Genomic DNA, 16,514 nt, shown 5'->3' with positions numbered 1-16,514 from the left:
TGTATGTTTTAAAAGAAGATGAGTTATCTTATACAATTCCTACAATTGTCTGGACAATAAACATATTTAAAATGGCCAAGTGCACTCGGTAGCAAATCATTTTACAGAAACACGCCGTGATCTTAGCCATGGCTAAGTAAGCACGAGTATTGGCCATTGGGAAGATAGTTGGAGAGAAATGAAGTGACGAATTTGCCATACCCTATAGCTAGCTCATCGAGGCGCCGGCATTGCGGATGTTGACGACTGACAGGTGCTAGCACCTGAACCTAACGAGCCACAAAATTTGTACGAAAATTAATTGCCCCTGAATCAACGCCGCAGAAACTGGCGATAGCTTCAATAGCGTGACAAAAGGAGTTGAAACAAATCGATAGCGTGGAGGGACCATGGCCCAAAACATCGTTAGCTTAGGGTGGAGCAGATAGACGGAAGCTGATTGGTGGCCCGGTGCGCTATTGACAGAGTGTGTTTTCAGGTGACAGGGATTAGAATCTGATCAGGGACAAAGACTGGGCTAGCCCAGAGGTTTATCGGGAGTTGGTATCGGAGTAGCTTGTCGCGATGGTCACTGAAAAAGCAGAGCACGGAAGCAGTTGCTTTGCGCTTGAAGCATATCGACGCGAAACTAACAGTGCCAAAGCGATTTAGGCCCAGAGGATTCCTACCTACAGGAATGATTACCGGTTATGAGCATCATCGCCAAGGCAAGGGGGCGGGCGGAGCTCAGCAGCCATCCAATTAAAACCCGTTTCAAGTGGCGTCTTTAGCTTCAGCTGAGGAATCGTGCTGTAACAAAGAGCCCCCTCTTTTTTGCAGCTCAAATGAAGACAAAAGTAATTGAGAGAGGAGAATATTTCTCCTATTCAGTGAGTGCACATTAAGAGCTTCATTTTGCGACGGCAGTGGACATTTGAGGGGGGGTCGTTGAGGCAGAGGTTGGTTTGGGTCAAACCGTGGCGCCCGACCGTTGAGTCTGATGCTAGCGACGGCAGTTTCGGGAGGAGAAAAACAGAGTTACAGCCCTGCAACATTCAAAGTTTAGAGGTAGCGAAGCGTGATCAAGCACTAAATGGTCATAAATGAGATTGCGAGTGTTTGTGCCACAAGCCAAAAGGCGCTGCAATTGATGGCAGAGCCCTGGAAGGAATGTTCTGGCGATGCGCTTCGAGAAAGACGCTGGAAGAGTGGCGAGATCTGGGTAAGAAATTGCTTGGCGGAACAGGATCCGTTAAAGGGACCAACACCAAAAGGTAAAGGCAAAGTAAGCGTAAGCACCCCCGCATCGCGTGCAACCTACAGTGCCCAGTACAGTATCACCATCAGTCAAGACTCTAATAATAACCTTATGAAGACACTCCAATCTTCGATTCCATCAATCTCATCGGCGGAATATCACTTCATCAGAAACAACCTACACAGCAAGGTTAATTCCTAACTACCGTGGCCTCATGGAATGGTCCCCTTTTCTACAGGCCTCGTCGCAGATTGATTACAGTGGATCAACGAGGCGTCAAGCCTTGACCAACCGTTATGAAGCGCTACCTGTGCTGAGGCAAGCACCAGCAAGATCGCTACGGTAGGGAGAGCAAAAATGATACTGTATCTAAAGTAAGAACCCCCTGGACCGGTTTAAAAAAGAGAGTCAGGGGTCTGTTGTCAGTTCCTTTATTCCCCCCTCTCTCAGCTCAGCTGTCTGTCACTTTCTTGTCTTGCTTTATTTTTTATTTTTCTTGCTTTCCGACATTCGTTTTTCTTGCATTCTTTTTATCGTCCCATCACACAGCAGATTAATCGTCGTCCGATCGCCAGAAAATGACCGTCCCAAGGTCAAACAGAGCCGTGCTCTTGGCCGCCGTCGTTTTCGTCACCATATTTCTCGGTCTTGCGCATTTCCACCTAAAGACTCCCTCCGAGTCGACAGCAGCCGTAAAGAGCGGAGTGTAAGATTTTCCATTTCCCCCTCTTTTTCGCAGCGATAAACTTTATCTGACAATTATCCCTTCGAATAGCGACGAGCCCGCGCCTTTTGTCCCCGAGAAAGAAGCCGCCGCTGCTGCCCCGACTTTTGTACCCGGCGAAGATGAAGAGATTGGCGCGACACCCGCTGTTGAGGTCGTAGCTGAGACGCCGAAGCCTGACGAGCATCACCATGCTGTTACGCCCGATAAGCCTGAGGCTGATCCTGCGGAGGAGCCCAGCGATCCCGAGGAGATTGCTGAGGCTGAGGAGCAGGCTGCGAATGCTTCTCCGACTCCCGCTCCCGCTGCTGCTGCTTCGCCCGCCGCTGAGCCGGAGCAAGAGCAAGAGCAAGAGCATGACCACGAGCACGAGCATGAGGAAGCGCACGACCACGAACATGAACATGACCCCGAGAATGAGGAAGAGTTCATCCCCGAAACCGAAGTCGAGGAAACACCTGAAGCTCCCGCCATTCCCGAAGCGCCCACCGGTCCTAATCTCGATGCCTTCACACCCGAGCAATGGATCAAGCCCGCCGTCAAGGTCAACGAACCCGAATACTACCCCTACGGCCACTGGCCCTCCAAGCTTCCCTCCGACAAGCCCATTTGGAATGAGCCTCTCGGCAAGAAGCTATGCATCATCGACCTCGAGAGCCGTCGCTTCGACAAGCCCGGCCAGATCTGGTCCGACGAAATGACGTGGAACAAGAGCCGAGAAGTCCACGGCCCATCCGGTGGCACACTGAACCACTGGGTCTACTGTACGTCCTTCGCTTATCCCCTCCCCAGCATTCGCGGTGTACTAATGTCTCAATAGCCAAGATCCACGGATACCAGTACTACCACATCAAGATCAACGGCTACCCCGACCGTCGCGATTCATGGAAGAAGCCCTCCGTCCTCTCGCAGGTCCTGAAGAAGCACGACGTCTGTGTTTTCATCGACTCCGACGCTCTGTTCAACCGTCTTGACCTCCCCCTCGAGTGGCTCATGAACTACTGGAGCATTTCTCCCCAGAACAACTCCCTTGCTCTCCCCTACGATCCCGACACCCAGCACAACCGCGACCGACGAGGAAACCTGTTCCTGAACACTGGTTTCATGATCATGCAGAACAAGAACAAGACATACGAGATCTTCAAGGAGTGGGATGACTGTGCCAATGACGGCGGCAAGTTCCCCGGCTGCACTGAGTTCCGCAACCGAAAGGGCTGGCAACCAACCGATCAGGGCGGTTTCGGCACGTTCATCCGCTACGAGTATCCCGATGAGATTCTCTCCCTGCCTTGTACCGAGGCCAACGGCTTTCCCGAGAGCCGATCAGGCTGCGACGGAAAGTTCATCAAGCACGTTTGGATCGGCAAGGAGGACCGTCTCGTCCAGGCCGTCGGGGCTGTCTTCCCTGGTGTTCTACTCGAGACTTTCCACAAGCAGTTCCTCAAGGAGTCGGAGGGCTTCAAGACTTCCGAGGACGATCTGATCAAGCAAAACGGTATGCCTTGGTAGACGGTTCATTTTGATGCTGGAGTTTTGTGGTTTACAAGGTCGATCGGCGTTTCAATTCCCCATGCCCACAGTTTGGAGATCAATACATGGGAGTCGGTGTATAAATAGAGAATGTAATTGGATATAGATCTACGAGGAAGGGGGCGGTACGGCAAAGCCTGAATATACAAGTTTTAACTGTTCATTTGATCCTCCAGACAGGTCACGCTCGGCGCATGCAAGAACACTCAGTTCTCTGCTGGTTTAAGATACCACATATAGTTCACAACCTAGACATTTCGCATGCAGGAACGCGAGACCTCGGTCCCCACGTTGCGCAAATTTTAGACGAGCCTTAGGGGAGAATCGTAGTAGCTTAGACGAGCTTTAGGGGAGTTTAGCTTGAGCAAAGTCTAAAGTTTGACGAATGTATTCTTCCCATCCCCAATACTGGTCCTCGCAGTCATCTTCTTGGTTTGTGCCATGGTCCATCTCCACCCTTGAACGGTGTTGTTCCTCAATCATATATGCTGTTGTCGTGACATTATGATCGCAGGGTTCTGCAAACTTGGGCTCTCGAGGTTGTAGAGCTTATGGACTAAGCACCCTCCCGTTAGAAACCCATGCCCTCTAAGATCTTGATCTGTTCGGTCGATGATGGAGTGGTACGTACTGCTTTTCGGGACTGTGGAAAGGTTGTCAGCAAGTGTACGACATTGAAGAATATGAGCGAATGCGACGAGGATGTTCATGAAACCTAATGCTAGAGGACAAGGGATATGTGCTTACTCTTGTGCTTACTCTTGTGCATGAGGACACCGACGTGACGCGTTGCTAGACAAGCATTAGCTATTGATTCATGTAATCATCGACTGTTCATGACTTACTGCCAAAGGCACACTGCTGAACTTGATTTCCTAAGAAAGTTGTCAGTAATCGTGTCCATGAATTGATGATCGCAGTCGCATGTTATGGATGGGCTTTTGGGAGGGTGCTGGAAGGGACGTTCACACTCACCGGTCGTTTGGGGGCCATCTGAAAGGACTGTCAGCAATCCTGTGCACAGCTAGACATGTCGTTACTCGGGTGGTAAGTTAATCTTACAGTGATGATTTGGTTGCTACATGACTGGTCAGCCGAGAGTGCTTGGAGTTGGAGGTGGACGAAGCCACGTAGGGGAAACTTACAAGATTGAAAGTTTGTGAAAGACTAGATGAAAACAGACATGTTAGAAGTGTCAAGGATGTGATGGAGGACAAGTTGAACTTACACCGGTGGGCTTTGGACGGCTCTGTACGAACTGCGTGTTAGCGGCAAGACGAGGAACTGCGCAGAATGGAGACGGAAACGTACGAAGACTGCGATCAACAATTAGTCAACAGTCTCAGCAAGACGCTCGGCCAGGAACGTCGAGGAGAAGGGAGACTCGCCGCGCAGAAGATATCGAGGGCTTGCCATTTAAAGTGGCTTGAATCTTTTGCGCGATGGTTTGTAGCGTGAGGTTGGCAATGCGGAAGATGTGGGAGTTGAGTCATGAAAAGAGGAAACACAGGCAGAAGAAGGTGGTCTTTGGCGGCAAAACCAAGGCAGGCGAGGGTGGGAGTCGAGGGAACTACCCACCTCGAGATGGACAACACCAAATGGAAGCAACCACCACTTAGAGGTACCTACAGTGCACGTAGAGTTTAGCTATAATTGGCGCTTCATCGTGTCACATTATGACGCTCGACGCATGCAAAAATACGAAACCTCCCCTCGATCCTTTGGTAGGTTGCACAAGTCTTAGGCCGGCTTTAGGTAAGGGCAGCATAATCTTAGACACTTTTAGGATACTTTAGTATGAATAAACCCTAAAATTTGAAGAGTTTATTTCTTCTCATCCTAAATGCTGGTTCTCGCATCCCTCCTGTACCTTATCCGCCCTTCCCCAATTTGGCATTGCTGTGTATTCTTGATCGCGTAACTTTGCAGACATGCGAGCGCGCATGCGAGGCCGCCGACTTTAGTCTCATTGTCAATATCTTTCCTCCTCAAGATCGGTCTCCTCGGGCTTAGCCTCCTCGGCCTCGAGTTCCTGTTGTAACATATTAGAAAACTCACGATAGAACATAGCTGCAATTACTTACGTCGGCCTTCAGCTGCCAGTCCTGACACAGAAGCGCTGTCAGCCACGTCTCTTGTCAATAGGATAAATACTTACGGCAGCGTGTTCGATATCTTTCTATGCAGAATGTCAGTGGGTGTCCTCGGATTGCATACAGGAGGGAAATACTAACCTGGATCTGCAAATCCAGGGCCTGAAACACATTAGCAATTGACCTATGGGCTTGATGAACCAAGGCCGTGGGGATGCAATTAAACTCACCGCCGCCTTGGCCACAAGGGCCCGTTTCTCTTTGTCTCGGGCCTACGCACATCCGTATCAGTGCATGTCCAAAGTGAACACTACCTGCCATCAATCTTACATCTGCCCGGCTTTTCAGCCACTATAGAATTGTCAGTGTATTGTTCAGTAGTGGAGGATCGGGAGAATACTTACGGCGACCATGTCGGGGGCGTGCTAGAAAGAGAAACATCGTCAGCCTGGTCTTGTCATAAGGAGTAGCCAAAGAGTGTTGACACCTACCGCGACTGTTCCCGTGTGCTGAACAAGTAGTTTAGTATATGGGAATGAACATAAGTGGGATCATGGGGACACAGGTTGGACTGACTTGAAAATCGGGCTAGAAATTGAACGAGTTAGTCAGTGAAATTGATCGTTGAATGAATGGAAGAGAGCCGCTTCCAAGAGTGACTTACTTTTTGAACCCCCGCAGGGGTGGTCAAAGACCACCATTCAGGCGCTTCGTCACGAATACTATAGTCGAGAGAAGGGGAGGATGTTTGTAGCGGCGGCGGAGAAGGCCATCGAGGTGGTGAGTGAACCAGGTGGTTCCTTGTGAAGTGACCAGACGGATGATGTTCGAGGCTCGCATTTGAGAAGTGGCTTGGATTTCTTGCGCGATGGTTTGTGAGGAATTTGGAAGATGCAAGAGTTGAACGATCATGTTTGCAAGAGAGAAACAAGAGGGGTGGTCTTCAGCACGGTAAAACCACGGCAGGCAAGAGCAGGGAGGCGGGAGAGGCGGGAGAGGAAGTTACCTCAGGATGGCACCAAATGGAAACAGTGGGTTGCAACTTAGGTAAGTTGCTGTTCTCTCTACGCGGCATTTTGTACACCGCGTTATATTGCAATTCGTGCATTGGGCGATTGAGAATGGCTCTAAGCAACTGAAGCTGCCCTTTGATCAGAACCTGCAAACGGTACTTCCTGAGCCCAAGAATCATTTCGGTATACGTAAATTTCGAGCTTTACCGAAGTAGTTATTTTAAGTTCTTAGTAATAAATTTCAATAGAAAATAATATATATTTACTCACTTCTAGGAGCTTGAGTTGATTAGGATATTTCTTTGTGTCAGCATGATGTTTCTCATCGAGTTGTCATAAACTCTAATTATCATTGACACCAAGCCATACCACATCTACATAGTGAATAGAGCTGTCAGCGACAGGTCTCGGTTGAAACAGTGAAAAGCACATCTGGATCTTACCGTGAATAGTCTATCAATACAACAGGGCATCAGTTACTCGAAGTCTCCCTTAGTGATGCTCAGAATAACATCATTACTGTATTATAAAAGCTGGTCTCGCTCCCTCGCTCCTTGGCTATTAGGATAAACTGAACAGCCTATTTACATAAAATATCTTCCTACCGTTTAACTTCTACCGACCATACGCAATCATATTTCAGATTGTGATACCTTATTTGGTACCTGGCAAAATGCCATCTTATCGATGGATGGGAATTCACAATTATAATAAGCGATTTGGGTTTAGACATGCTGCAATTGTCAAATGTTAGGCATTCCATAGTCTAGTTCCCACTGCACTAAATGCAACAAGTCCATATGCCCAAGTTGCAAACTAGAAGAGCAAGCCGCTTAAAGAACCATCTCTGGATTAGGGTCAATATATCCAATCGGAAACCAGAGACATAAGATCTGCTACCATCTATGGGGAGGACTTTCTCGTGACCGTTACTTATGTGGAATCCAAATGGCGAATACTAATTGATAGGTCTTGTATAGGCGCCCGAGTCCATAGAAACCACCTTTAGTAAGGAAACTGGAGGCTGTGTCGTAAACATTAATAATAGTAGTAAACCAATATTTATAAGGTATCTGACTTCCATATATATTAAATTGTCTTAAATCCTAAATTCACTTGATCGTATCAAGAGTCAACTATAGATATTAAATAATATACTGCTCTCTACCTAGTGGCATTATCTGTCGTTTAATATAACCGCAACAGGAAGGTTTTATGTGAAACCTGTGCACTTTTAACGTGGCACGAATGAGCGCATAACGTATTTCTGCCTATTATGCTGTATCGCCTTTGTTGTGATTTGACCATACAAGAGTTGCGTCCACCCCAAGCTCTAACGCATATCCGAGATGGCTGCTTTATTTGATGATGCTGTGGATCTTCGAGCGTCTCAGGCGAATCTCTCTACAGCCTCTTTATGAGAGTCTTGATGCATCAATTCATTCTCATCACAAGATAAGGCTATCCTTACGTGGCATGATTTCAAAGGTTAAGTGGGATCCTCTTCTCCCTCGTCCTCTCATGCCTCTTCTCGATTTCCTCCAAGCTATAACCTTTCGTCTCATTCATGAACAGAACAACCATTATCGTTGTTACGAGACTACATCCGGCGAAGAGGTAGTATGCGCCAAACGAGGACTTGTCAAGCAACACCGGGGTCACAAGAGCGACGATATAGTTAGCAGCCTATCACGCGTTAGTACATATGACAACACCATCTTTGGAGCTTTACCCACCCAGTTTGAACTTTGCGCGAGACTCGAAGCACTGCTTCTCGTACGTCTCGGCATACTCTCAACAACCCATGTTCGGAAGCCAATGGCCCAGGTGAAACTGAAAGCAATAGCGAAGAGATAGATGCAGACGATGACAACCCATCTCCCTGCGCCGTACTCAGGGTGAACTTGTCCAGACGCATATAGCGATCCCATGATCACCATCAAACCGACGATCAGAACTCCACCCAAGATACTTTGCATTCTCCGACCCCACTGCTCGGCGAAGATCGTCGCAGGAAGGGTAGCTGCGAGAATCACGACAGCCGAAATTCCAGATGCCAAGAACGAGGCTTTCTCGCCGCTAAGACCTGCTTGTGTGAATAGAATGGGCGCATAGTAGAGCACTCCATCTATGCCACTGAATTGCTGCATACCCATGAGAAAGCAAGCAAAGGCTGTTCTGCCGCGGTATGGTGCCGAGAATGCACACCGGAAATCTCTAAAAGTATGTTGAATGTCTTGCCACAGCGATGTCTCGCCATCTAAACCACCCGGGGTATCATAGACCTGAGCGAGAAGCTCCTTCTCTTCAACTTCATCAATGCCGAGTTGCCGGCAGACCGTTCGAGCTTCATCTGTTCGTCCCTTGGACAGAAGCCACCGTGGAGATGGAGGGACTATGAAAGCCACCATCGACAGAAGAAGGCCGAGAAATGCAACAATGGCGAGAGGCAGACGCCACGTAATAGACGAAGTGCCAAGTCGTGATGTTCCGTAGCAGGTGAAGTAACCCGTCACAATACCAGTAGTGATGGAGAACTGCGGAAGCGCGGTCATGATGCCTCTCACCCTGGAGGGAGACATCTCTGAGACTTGAACGTAGACATTGCTGAGAAACAGACCCTCGCCCATTCCTTTGATGAGCCGACCGAGGATGAAGACACCGAGATAAGGAGCGCCGCATTCGATTGCAGCACCAATACCGAATATGATGGATCCTATGGCGATGAGTCTCACTTGTCCGAAACGATGTGCTAGAGCACCTGCAATAAGCGCCGTCAAAGCCCCAGGGATGAGAATTGTCGACACGATAACGCCGTGAATAGTTGCGGAGAAGTCGCCAAAGGTTTCCTTGAAGGCGGCCATGGTGGTGATAGGACCAATACTCCCAGTGTCCATTCTAAACAACGTAATCAGACAATCGTTCTCAGAGCTATCACGATTGGGGAACATACCCAAAGAGGAACGCAACACAAGAGGTTGCGACACCAGCACTCGCATACAACGGCACCTTCATCTTTGCGATTCAGCAACCTTACGATGAAACCTACAGAATCATAGCTAAAGAAAATAATTCCTCGATATTTAAGCTTATCTCTCTAGTCTTGCGCAATCTTTTCAGTCGGTGTGATCACATTTTTATTATGGAGACGCAGGCGCTTCGGATTTCCTCTTTGAAGGCCGATGGGGCTGGCGGAGTTGCCACTCTCGGATTGATTACCTGGGTCGTTTATCAGTTCGCGTTGAAGTCTGTTTTGAGATATGCATGTGATGTGATGGAGATAACATTATCTTTCTCTCAATCTCTTTTGCTTTATCTGCTGTTTGCTACATGGGTTTGTGATGCTGGTGTAATGCATGGGATGAGAATTCCTCGATTAGATACACTAAAAATAGCATCAAACAACCCTAGGCTCCCATCGATGCGGACCCTACTTTTAGCACATCTAGCGAGTACTTCTATCTATGGTTCAACACCATCTACGCTGAAACTCAATACCGGGTATATGTTCTTCCATGGTTCATTGGTCGCGATACGCATGATGTGGCCGAACCTCGCTCCCGAAAACACGCCCTACGCCCTACGCCTTTTGTGATTGACATCGTTGAACTTAGTAGGCATAAGGCGTAAAGAAGAGAAGTTTATATATAACTACATTATCAATCTCATTTATTACTATCTAGTCTTTAAGTATAACGCAATCTAAGGCCCAGTCCAGGGCTACAAACACCAGTTTTCCAATCTACACATAAACCGTTCCAAGGAATGTCCTCTTTGCCGTCTGCCAGAAACCTTCAGTTACCCGGAGAACCATTGACATGATGTTCTTTGAAACAAGAAAGCCAGTCTTTGTTATCCGCTAGCGTCTGATCCCATGGATCCGAGGTATCGTATACAATCCTCCTCGCTTCAGTCTGAAACATCTCATCTGTCGGAATAACCCCGAGACTCATCTGTCGCTGTGCGTATCTGCCCAGGTGATGGACCAGAAATTCGGGGAAGGCCATGGAGCTGCTGTCCTGTGTCATTGAGCGTTGCGGCGGCGCTGCAGTTTCTTCTACTACGTCCAAATTGCCCAGGTTTCCCTCAGTAAAGTCCGTGGATCGGCCGACGTTCTCTCGAATCTGAAGAAGATGGTCTCGACAGCTTGGATCGGTTGCCGAGAAGGGCACGGGACATTTTCCTTCGACCTCGATCATATAAGGTGACAGCGCATTCGTCACACAAGCCTTGACATGCGGTTCAAAGTCATGGTCGCCCTTCCAATCAGCCATAGTATCACCCTTTCGAAAATGCTTCGCCAGATGTTCGACTCGTTCTTTCCACGTCTCCATTCGAAGGCCGCAGATTCCACATCTCGATTTCACGGGCGGTCCCTCAACTTTCCACGAATCTATAGCCGGTACCGTTTTCACGTGGTGGACGAGTCGAAGGTGCTGGGTAAGATGATCCTTTCGACTGAAAACAGGAGGTTTGTCGTCATTCTGACAACCAGCGTGGTTGTGAGTATCGAGATGCTCTGGAGTTGGGTCGAGTTGGCTGCAGTATGCACAATGGTTTCGCCCTGTTTCTGGGGAAACCACTACTCCTCCGAATGGAGCACATCGCCAGCCAGCAAGGTCGAGATGAAGAGACTTTTCGTGCCGGGCCCAGTCATACTTACTTTTGAACTTGTCGCAGCAAAACGTACAAGGAAACCGCCTGTTCTGGGGTTCCTTGCCTTTGGTGGTAGAAGAACGTTTTGACTTTGTGACTCGCCCTTTCAACGAACCTTTACGAGTCGCGGACTGGGGTGATCCAACTGACGCAGAAGAACAGCTCGTTGCACTTCCTAAACTATGCGTAGACCCTGCGCGACTCCCAACTCGACTTCGACCTAGGCTCCCAGCGGATGAGCGAGTTCTCAGTGGTGTTTTTTGTAGTGCATCAGCAATGGCGGATAGTGACGCCGCTTCAGCTTCCGGGGGCGATTCTTGCCATCTCTGCATAGGATCTAAAGTGCTGTCGCGTTGATGGTTATGGCGAGGTATTGAGATTGGATCACTCCCCGTTCGATGAGGCTGGCGACGGAAATAATGGCTTCGTTTCCGTGGGAGTCCGCGTTGGGAGGTCTCAGCTATCGGAGAACCGTTGAGCGATTGACCGAATCCAGGAACTCCAAATGGGGATGTCGTTGTCGGAGTTCCAGCTCGATTACCCGATGTTGCCAATGGCGAGATGGTTCCCCCAGTTGGTGTCTGTGCCGCAGCGGGTGTTTGCCACGAATTCAGGCTCAATGCAGGATCAAGCCAGAATTCGCTTTGTTGTTCTGGTGGGATCATGGAGTTGAGCAAGTCATGCGTGAAATCGAGGTGCTCATGGCCGAACGAAAACTCGTCATTCTGAGGCGGAAAATACGATTGCTGAGCTCCCTGGTCCTGAATCGGCGTGTTCCTCTCACCAACAGCCCTATTCGCAAGGCCAAGTCTTGCGAAATCGAGTTCCGAGAAGGTCAAGACTATCGGGTTACGCATTAGCGGATCTCAAACCCGAGATGAAAATCTGCTTACTATCGCCATCAACGTCATCCGACGGCGGCCGTCTCGGTGCACTAGACCCCATTGCTTCGACCTTTGTCCCTGCAATTACCTGCGGACAATCGCCTGTAGTTATTAGGTAGTTTTGCGATGGTGTTGAGGCCAGGCAAAGTCAGTCATTGAGGCGCCTTCTTGATGACAAAAGGCGTCGTTGACTTTCCGGAATCGGAGTCAGACTAACCCCCACCTTGACCAAAAATTCGTGACACCGAATATGCGATACTACGTCTCCATCGCGGAACAGTCAGAGGCGATTTACTTCTGCTCTTTTCAGCCGCAATCGTAGTATTTCCCCGACTTTCTTTCTCCATAGTTTGCCATATTAGAGTGATTACTCATGCGCATAGGCACAGACCTTCTCCATATATGACGAGTCATACATAAGATTATCTCATTAAATCTCCAACGAAGACAAAGCTATGCGTCACTTTGGCGGTATGAGCTTGCATCTACGGATTGTTGGTTCAATATTCTCTCCGGAGACGGCCTGACTCACCAAGCTCAGCTCTGAGCGCTGGTGGTACGGAAGCCATGTACGCTGGCATTGAGCAGCACAAAGACTTGCAAGCTGGCTAATTATTTTCCATTCTTCAGTAGATGCTTACTTAAATATCCACCAAGTGATATGTTCCAGATGTCGAGTACCCCATCTTCAGTATAATCGCTGCTTCTCATTCCCCAGCGATAACGATGAAGAAGCACGACAATTCTATGTGAGCTCTGCAAATGAGTAAATCATGGCACAATCCAAGTCTACATCTCAGATTAGATACTTGTTCCCAAGACAGTTTGACCTCAATTGTTGAAGAATTGATGCCGCAGCTCACAAAGCATTGCCTTCTGCTCGCCACCAACTGGCTCAGGCTCTCCAAAGTTTTGGAGAGGCTGATACACCGATCCTTACATTCATCCGCGCTTACTACAGAACATCGAGCGCGATCGGAGCTATCTCAGAACCATCACAGGATTACATTCTTTGCCAGATGCTGCACCTTGAAGACCAGCGAGCCGGTAAGCGTGCATGTACCAACGGAAGAGGTTTGACGACATGAGTTGACTAAATTACCATTCTCTAGAGACCTCAATAATCTCATCAATAAGATAACATTCTTTGACTTTCCATCTATTTTCGTAATCGTCGCTGCTGTCGTTGGTGGTGACATTCGCGAATGATAACACAGCATTGGTCCAATCGGTGCTGGTAGCTCGTGGCGCGTGACGCTCTGCGTAGGGCGTGAAAATGGCTTAGCTCGGACCAAAATCGGAGCATCATTTCTAGAGCAATGACGCTTACCCAAAGCGACCAAGTTCAACATGTTTCACATGAATAAGTAAAGGAGGATCTATACGAAGCCTACAGGCTGCAGGCGAATAGCATGTCACCTTTGAATCAGTTGACTCGCGCTGGAGTATGACATAGCTAAGTCTGTGGCTTTGGATAGCAATAGCAACACCAGCTGTCGACCATACTGATCTGCACACCTCATCGCATGCTCTTCAAGAAGCTAATGAATTGGATGAGGATATCGAACCGCCTCCCCTTCTTTCTCTACATCCTCCTTGATCGCATCAACCTGGACTATCGAATGCGACAGTCCCTTACCATCCTCCTTCTCATCAATGACCATGGCCGTCAAGCTCTTCCCGTATACACAGCCAGAATCCAGACCAAAGGTATATCTTGGAACCTCGGGCAAGTCTGCGCCAACCTGTATTCCAACTCTTGCATCATGGCCATAGACGACAATGCTGCGTTTCTCAGGATCCTCGATCGAGCTCTGCCATCGATTCCAAGCATCAATCCACCAGTCGCCTTCTCGGGTTTCGAGAGGAAATCCAACAACACCCTCTTTGTACTGGCCACTAAAGCCTTCGCCGTTGTTAACAACATCTGCCCATTTCGCCAACTCGGTTTTTATATCGGCATCAGTAGCATTGTGATATGCCGCATATCGTCGCGTTCGACTCTTGGCTCCCTTCAGTAGACCTGCTCGAATAGGTTCAGTGACAGTAGCTTCTGGATCTTTGTACACCAGTCCTCGCATGTTCATAACAGCCCATGGATCTTGCTCTTCCAGTGGAAGTAAGGGAACCAAGCCGCCATGCGCGACAAGTAGAGTTCCAGAGTTCCAGGGCGGTGAGGTCGTCCCCTTTCGAAGCTTGATCCGCAGAATCAGCGGCTGCGAGGCCATCCAGGAAATCTGCTCATCGGTAAGATTGGCGGCAGTTGTAAAGTCACTTTCCGAACTGTAAGGCTTGAGGTCCTCTGGTGATCTTGACTTCAAATCCTCCTTCGACTCAGATGGGGCCAGTTCGCCATTTGTGACCTCCTTCTCCGTTTCCGCTTCGAGCGCCAGCCTCTTTGACCGTTCAATAAGCTTCGTATCCTCCCCCCTTTTGATAGCAGTATGCGCAGCAAGCACCCTGTCCTCATTATTCCCTCTTATCGCACTCGCCCCAAGCTCCATCGCCAACTGGACAACACCCGGGCTATCAGGCCCCTTGTTGATCAAGTCCCCGACGAAAATGAGTTTATCTCCATTGGACTTGCTATACGCGACTTTTTCCAGTAATTTCTTCAGTTCGGGCAAATGGCCGTGTACGTCACCGACGATTATGAGTCTGCCTGGGGCGATGACATCTTGAATACGAGACTGCAAGGGGTGCCACGGAAAATCGGCATGAGAGCGCGCGGTAGAGGAATGGTTATTTATCTCGTATTCATTTTCGTGAGAGGGCATTTTTGTTGTTAATAATAACCCTTGGCGAACTTTTGAGTTTGCGTTTTTGGTGAGGGAGGAGAAGATATGGGTTTGTTACGAGCGGACGAATCAGAGGATACTGATTGGGGATTGAATCCACTTTGACGATGACGAATGTGATGCAGAACAATTGCACGTGGGAACAAGGGAAGAATGATTTCGTATTTACAAGTCGAAAATCCATACTGCTGAAGTCCGAAGGGATTGTTTTTTAGGACATCGGCAGTCATAGCCTGGTCCTGGGCAGGGGGTGAGGCTGATTTCTGTTTTACGATATAATCACCCTTTGAACATTGGATAATAACTGAAAAGGCGTGGTGGCAGAGTGGTCTAATGCGATAGACTAGAAATCTATTCCCTTCGGGGGCGTCTGTTCGAATCAGGCCCACGTCGAACTTTGTTTTTTGGCCTTTTCTTTGGCCTTTTCATAATTTCATTACTTTAATGATAATTTATTATCTCTGTCTATATTTCTTTTTCTTATTTTACATTACCTTTACTACACTTAGCCTGCCCTAATAGTTATAGTATTGTAATAATAAATATTTATATTTTACCTAATTTCTATTAATATAGTATCAAAAACAAGATGTCTATTTGCATATATTCTCTACCAACAAGATGCAATAAAAATGCAATTACAGCACACGGTTTACCTTATCCTCCCTGTTTTAAATGATTGTACTTATCTTGAGAGTTTCGAGCTTGTCGCTTGGCCTATAGAACATAAACCACAGATTCATTCTTTGTGAATTAGGGTAGGTCGTCTACCCGTCGTCTACCATTTAAGCATAGACATATGCTTCCGCAACAACCTACTCCCAAGATCTCGTAATTCCTTAAAGGCCTTTAGGTTGTGTTAGTTTCACATGAAAAAGATCGTTTGGACGGCATCTAATGTTAGACGCCTCGGTGGAAGTAGACTCCCCGAAAGAAACCATGCTCAGCCCTTCATAGCAGGGGATGCGTAAAGTTCACTAGATCCAACAAGACTTCGCTGACGCGCTCCCAATTTGCCCTTGCTTCAGAGGGCCAAAGAGCTTAATTTCCGCCAAGGCAGGTGGTGTGACAAATGCATGATATGATTTGCTTGAGCCTCATAACTCTGATGAGGAAATCCCCAGCTTCCAGTTCCCCGGTATGTCCAGACCCAAAGCAGCAGGGCTGAAAGAACCAGAAAGTCTAGAAATGCGATATCTCTCACATGGCATGCTACACGGCCAAGGCAGAAGTTTTTCAACGCCTGGACCTCGAGAAATTCGCTTAACAAAGAAGCATTCGGCGGGTAGCGTCGCATAGCAAACGCTCTCGGCGACTAGAAGCGCACCAAAAAGCTTGATTGTAAGCAGATACGACGAAAGCGTGGAAACTTTGATGCCGGAAACTACGAGAGAACCAATCGTGGCTTGCGCTGTGTGGGGGGCTAGAATCGTTGGCCTTTGTTGATTGTCGTGTTTATTGCCGTTTGCGTAACCTGATAGTTTGGCCCTGCATTCCAAACGCGCGGGCCCCGTTGACCAGCCCAGGTCCCAGGTACGATACCGACAATCATTGCCAGGGACAAGGGTTCAATCGTCTT

General features: G+C 48.3%; 6 protein-coding genes and 1 non-coding gene across 7 annotated transcripts; 2 read left to right on the top strand and 5 right to left on the bottom strand.

Annotated features, from left to right (window-relative positions):
- Positions 1-1,815: 1,815 nt before the first annotated feature.
- Positions 1,816-3,470, top strand: FMAN_13813 (uncharacterized protein; the record flags this gene model as incomplete). The annotated part of the gene is made up of 3 exons (XM_041833328.1): positions 1,816-1,943; positions 2,013-2,725; positions 2,782-3,470. The coding sequence occupies 3 exons, from the start codon at positions 1,816-1,818 to the stop codon at positions 3,468-3,470; spliced, it is 1,530 nt and encodes a 509-aa protein (XP_041683703.1).
- Positions 3,471-4,148: 678 nt separating this feature from the next.
- On the bottom strand, positions 4,149-4,907 carry FMAN_13812 (uncharacterized protein; the record flags this gene model as incomplete). The annotated part of the gene is made up of 6 exons (XM_041833327.1): positions 4,149-4,283; positions 4,337-4,366; positions 4,467-4,484; positions 4,554-4,658; positions 4,722-4,807; positions 4,880-4,907. 6 exons carry the CDS (start codon positions 4,905-4,907, stop codon positions 4,149-4,151), a joined length of 402 nt encoding a protein of 133 aa, XP_041683702.1.
- Positions 4,908-5,463: 556 nt separating this feature from the next.
- FMAN_13811 (uncharacterized protein) lies at positions 5,464-6,025 on the bottom strand (the record flags this gene model as incomplete). Its single annotated transcript, XM_041833326.1, has 6 exons — positions 5,464-5,523; positions 5,576-5,596; positions 5,650-5,670; positions 5,726-5,856; positions 5,915-5,935; positions 5,989-6,025. The coding sequence occupies 6 exons, from the start codon at positions 6,023-6,025 to the stop codon at positions 5,464-5,466; spliced, it is 291 nt and encodes a 96-aa protein (XP_041683701.1).
- A 2,054-nt stretch (positions 6,026-8,079) lies between these two features.
- Positions 8,080-9,612, bottom strand: FMAN_13810 (uncharacterized protein; the record flags this gene model as incomplete). Its single annotated transcript, XM_041833325.1, has 3 exons — positions 8,080-8,283; positions 8,334-9,495; positions 9,551-9,612. 3 exons carry the CDS (start codon positions 9,610-9,612, stop codon positions 8,080-8,082), a joined length of 1,428 nt encoding a protein of 475 aa, XP_041683700.1.
- Positions 9,613-10,391: 779 nt separating this feature from the next.
- FMAN_13809 (uncharacterized protein) lies at positions 10,392-12,198 on the bottom strand (the record flags this gene model as incomplete). Its single annotated transcript, XM_041833324.1, has 2 exons — positions 10,392-12,094; positions 12,147-12,198. The coding sequence occupies 2 exons, from the start codon at positions 12,196-12,198 to the stop codon at positions 10,392-10,394; spliced, it is 1,755 nt and encodes a 584-aa protein (XP_041683699.1).
- A 1,480-nt stretch (positions 12,199-13,678) lies between these two features.
- FMAN_13808 (uncharacterized protein) lies at positions 13,679-14,914 on the bottom strand (the record flags this gene model as incomplete). Its single annotated transcript, XM_041833323.1, has 1 exon — positions 13,679-14,914. One exon carries the CDS (start codon positions 14,912-14,914, stop codon positions 13,679-13,681), a length of 1,236 nt encoding a protein of 411 aa, XP_041683698.1.
- Positions 14,915-15,246: 332 nt separating this feature from the next.
- On the top strand, positions 15,247-15,328 carry tRNA. Its single transcript has one exon. It is a non-coding gene; the product is annotated as a tRNA-Ser (tRNA).
- The last annotated feature ends 1,186 nt before the right edge of the window (positions 15,329-16,514 follow it).

This window comes from Fusarium mangiferae (assembly GCF_900044065.1).
Source record: "Fusarium mangiferae strain MRC7560 genome assembly, contig: FMAN_scaffold007, whole genome shotgun sequence".
Lineage (NCBI taxonomy): Eukaryota > Fungi > Ascomycota > Sordariomycetes > Hypocreales > Nectriaceae > Fusarium > Fusarium mangiferae.
Note: the sequence above shows the minus strand (reverse complement) of the source record. Positions and strands in the feature narration are given on the sequence as shown.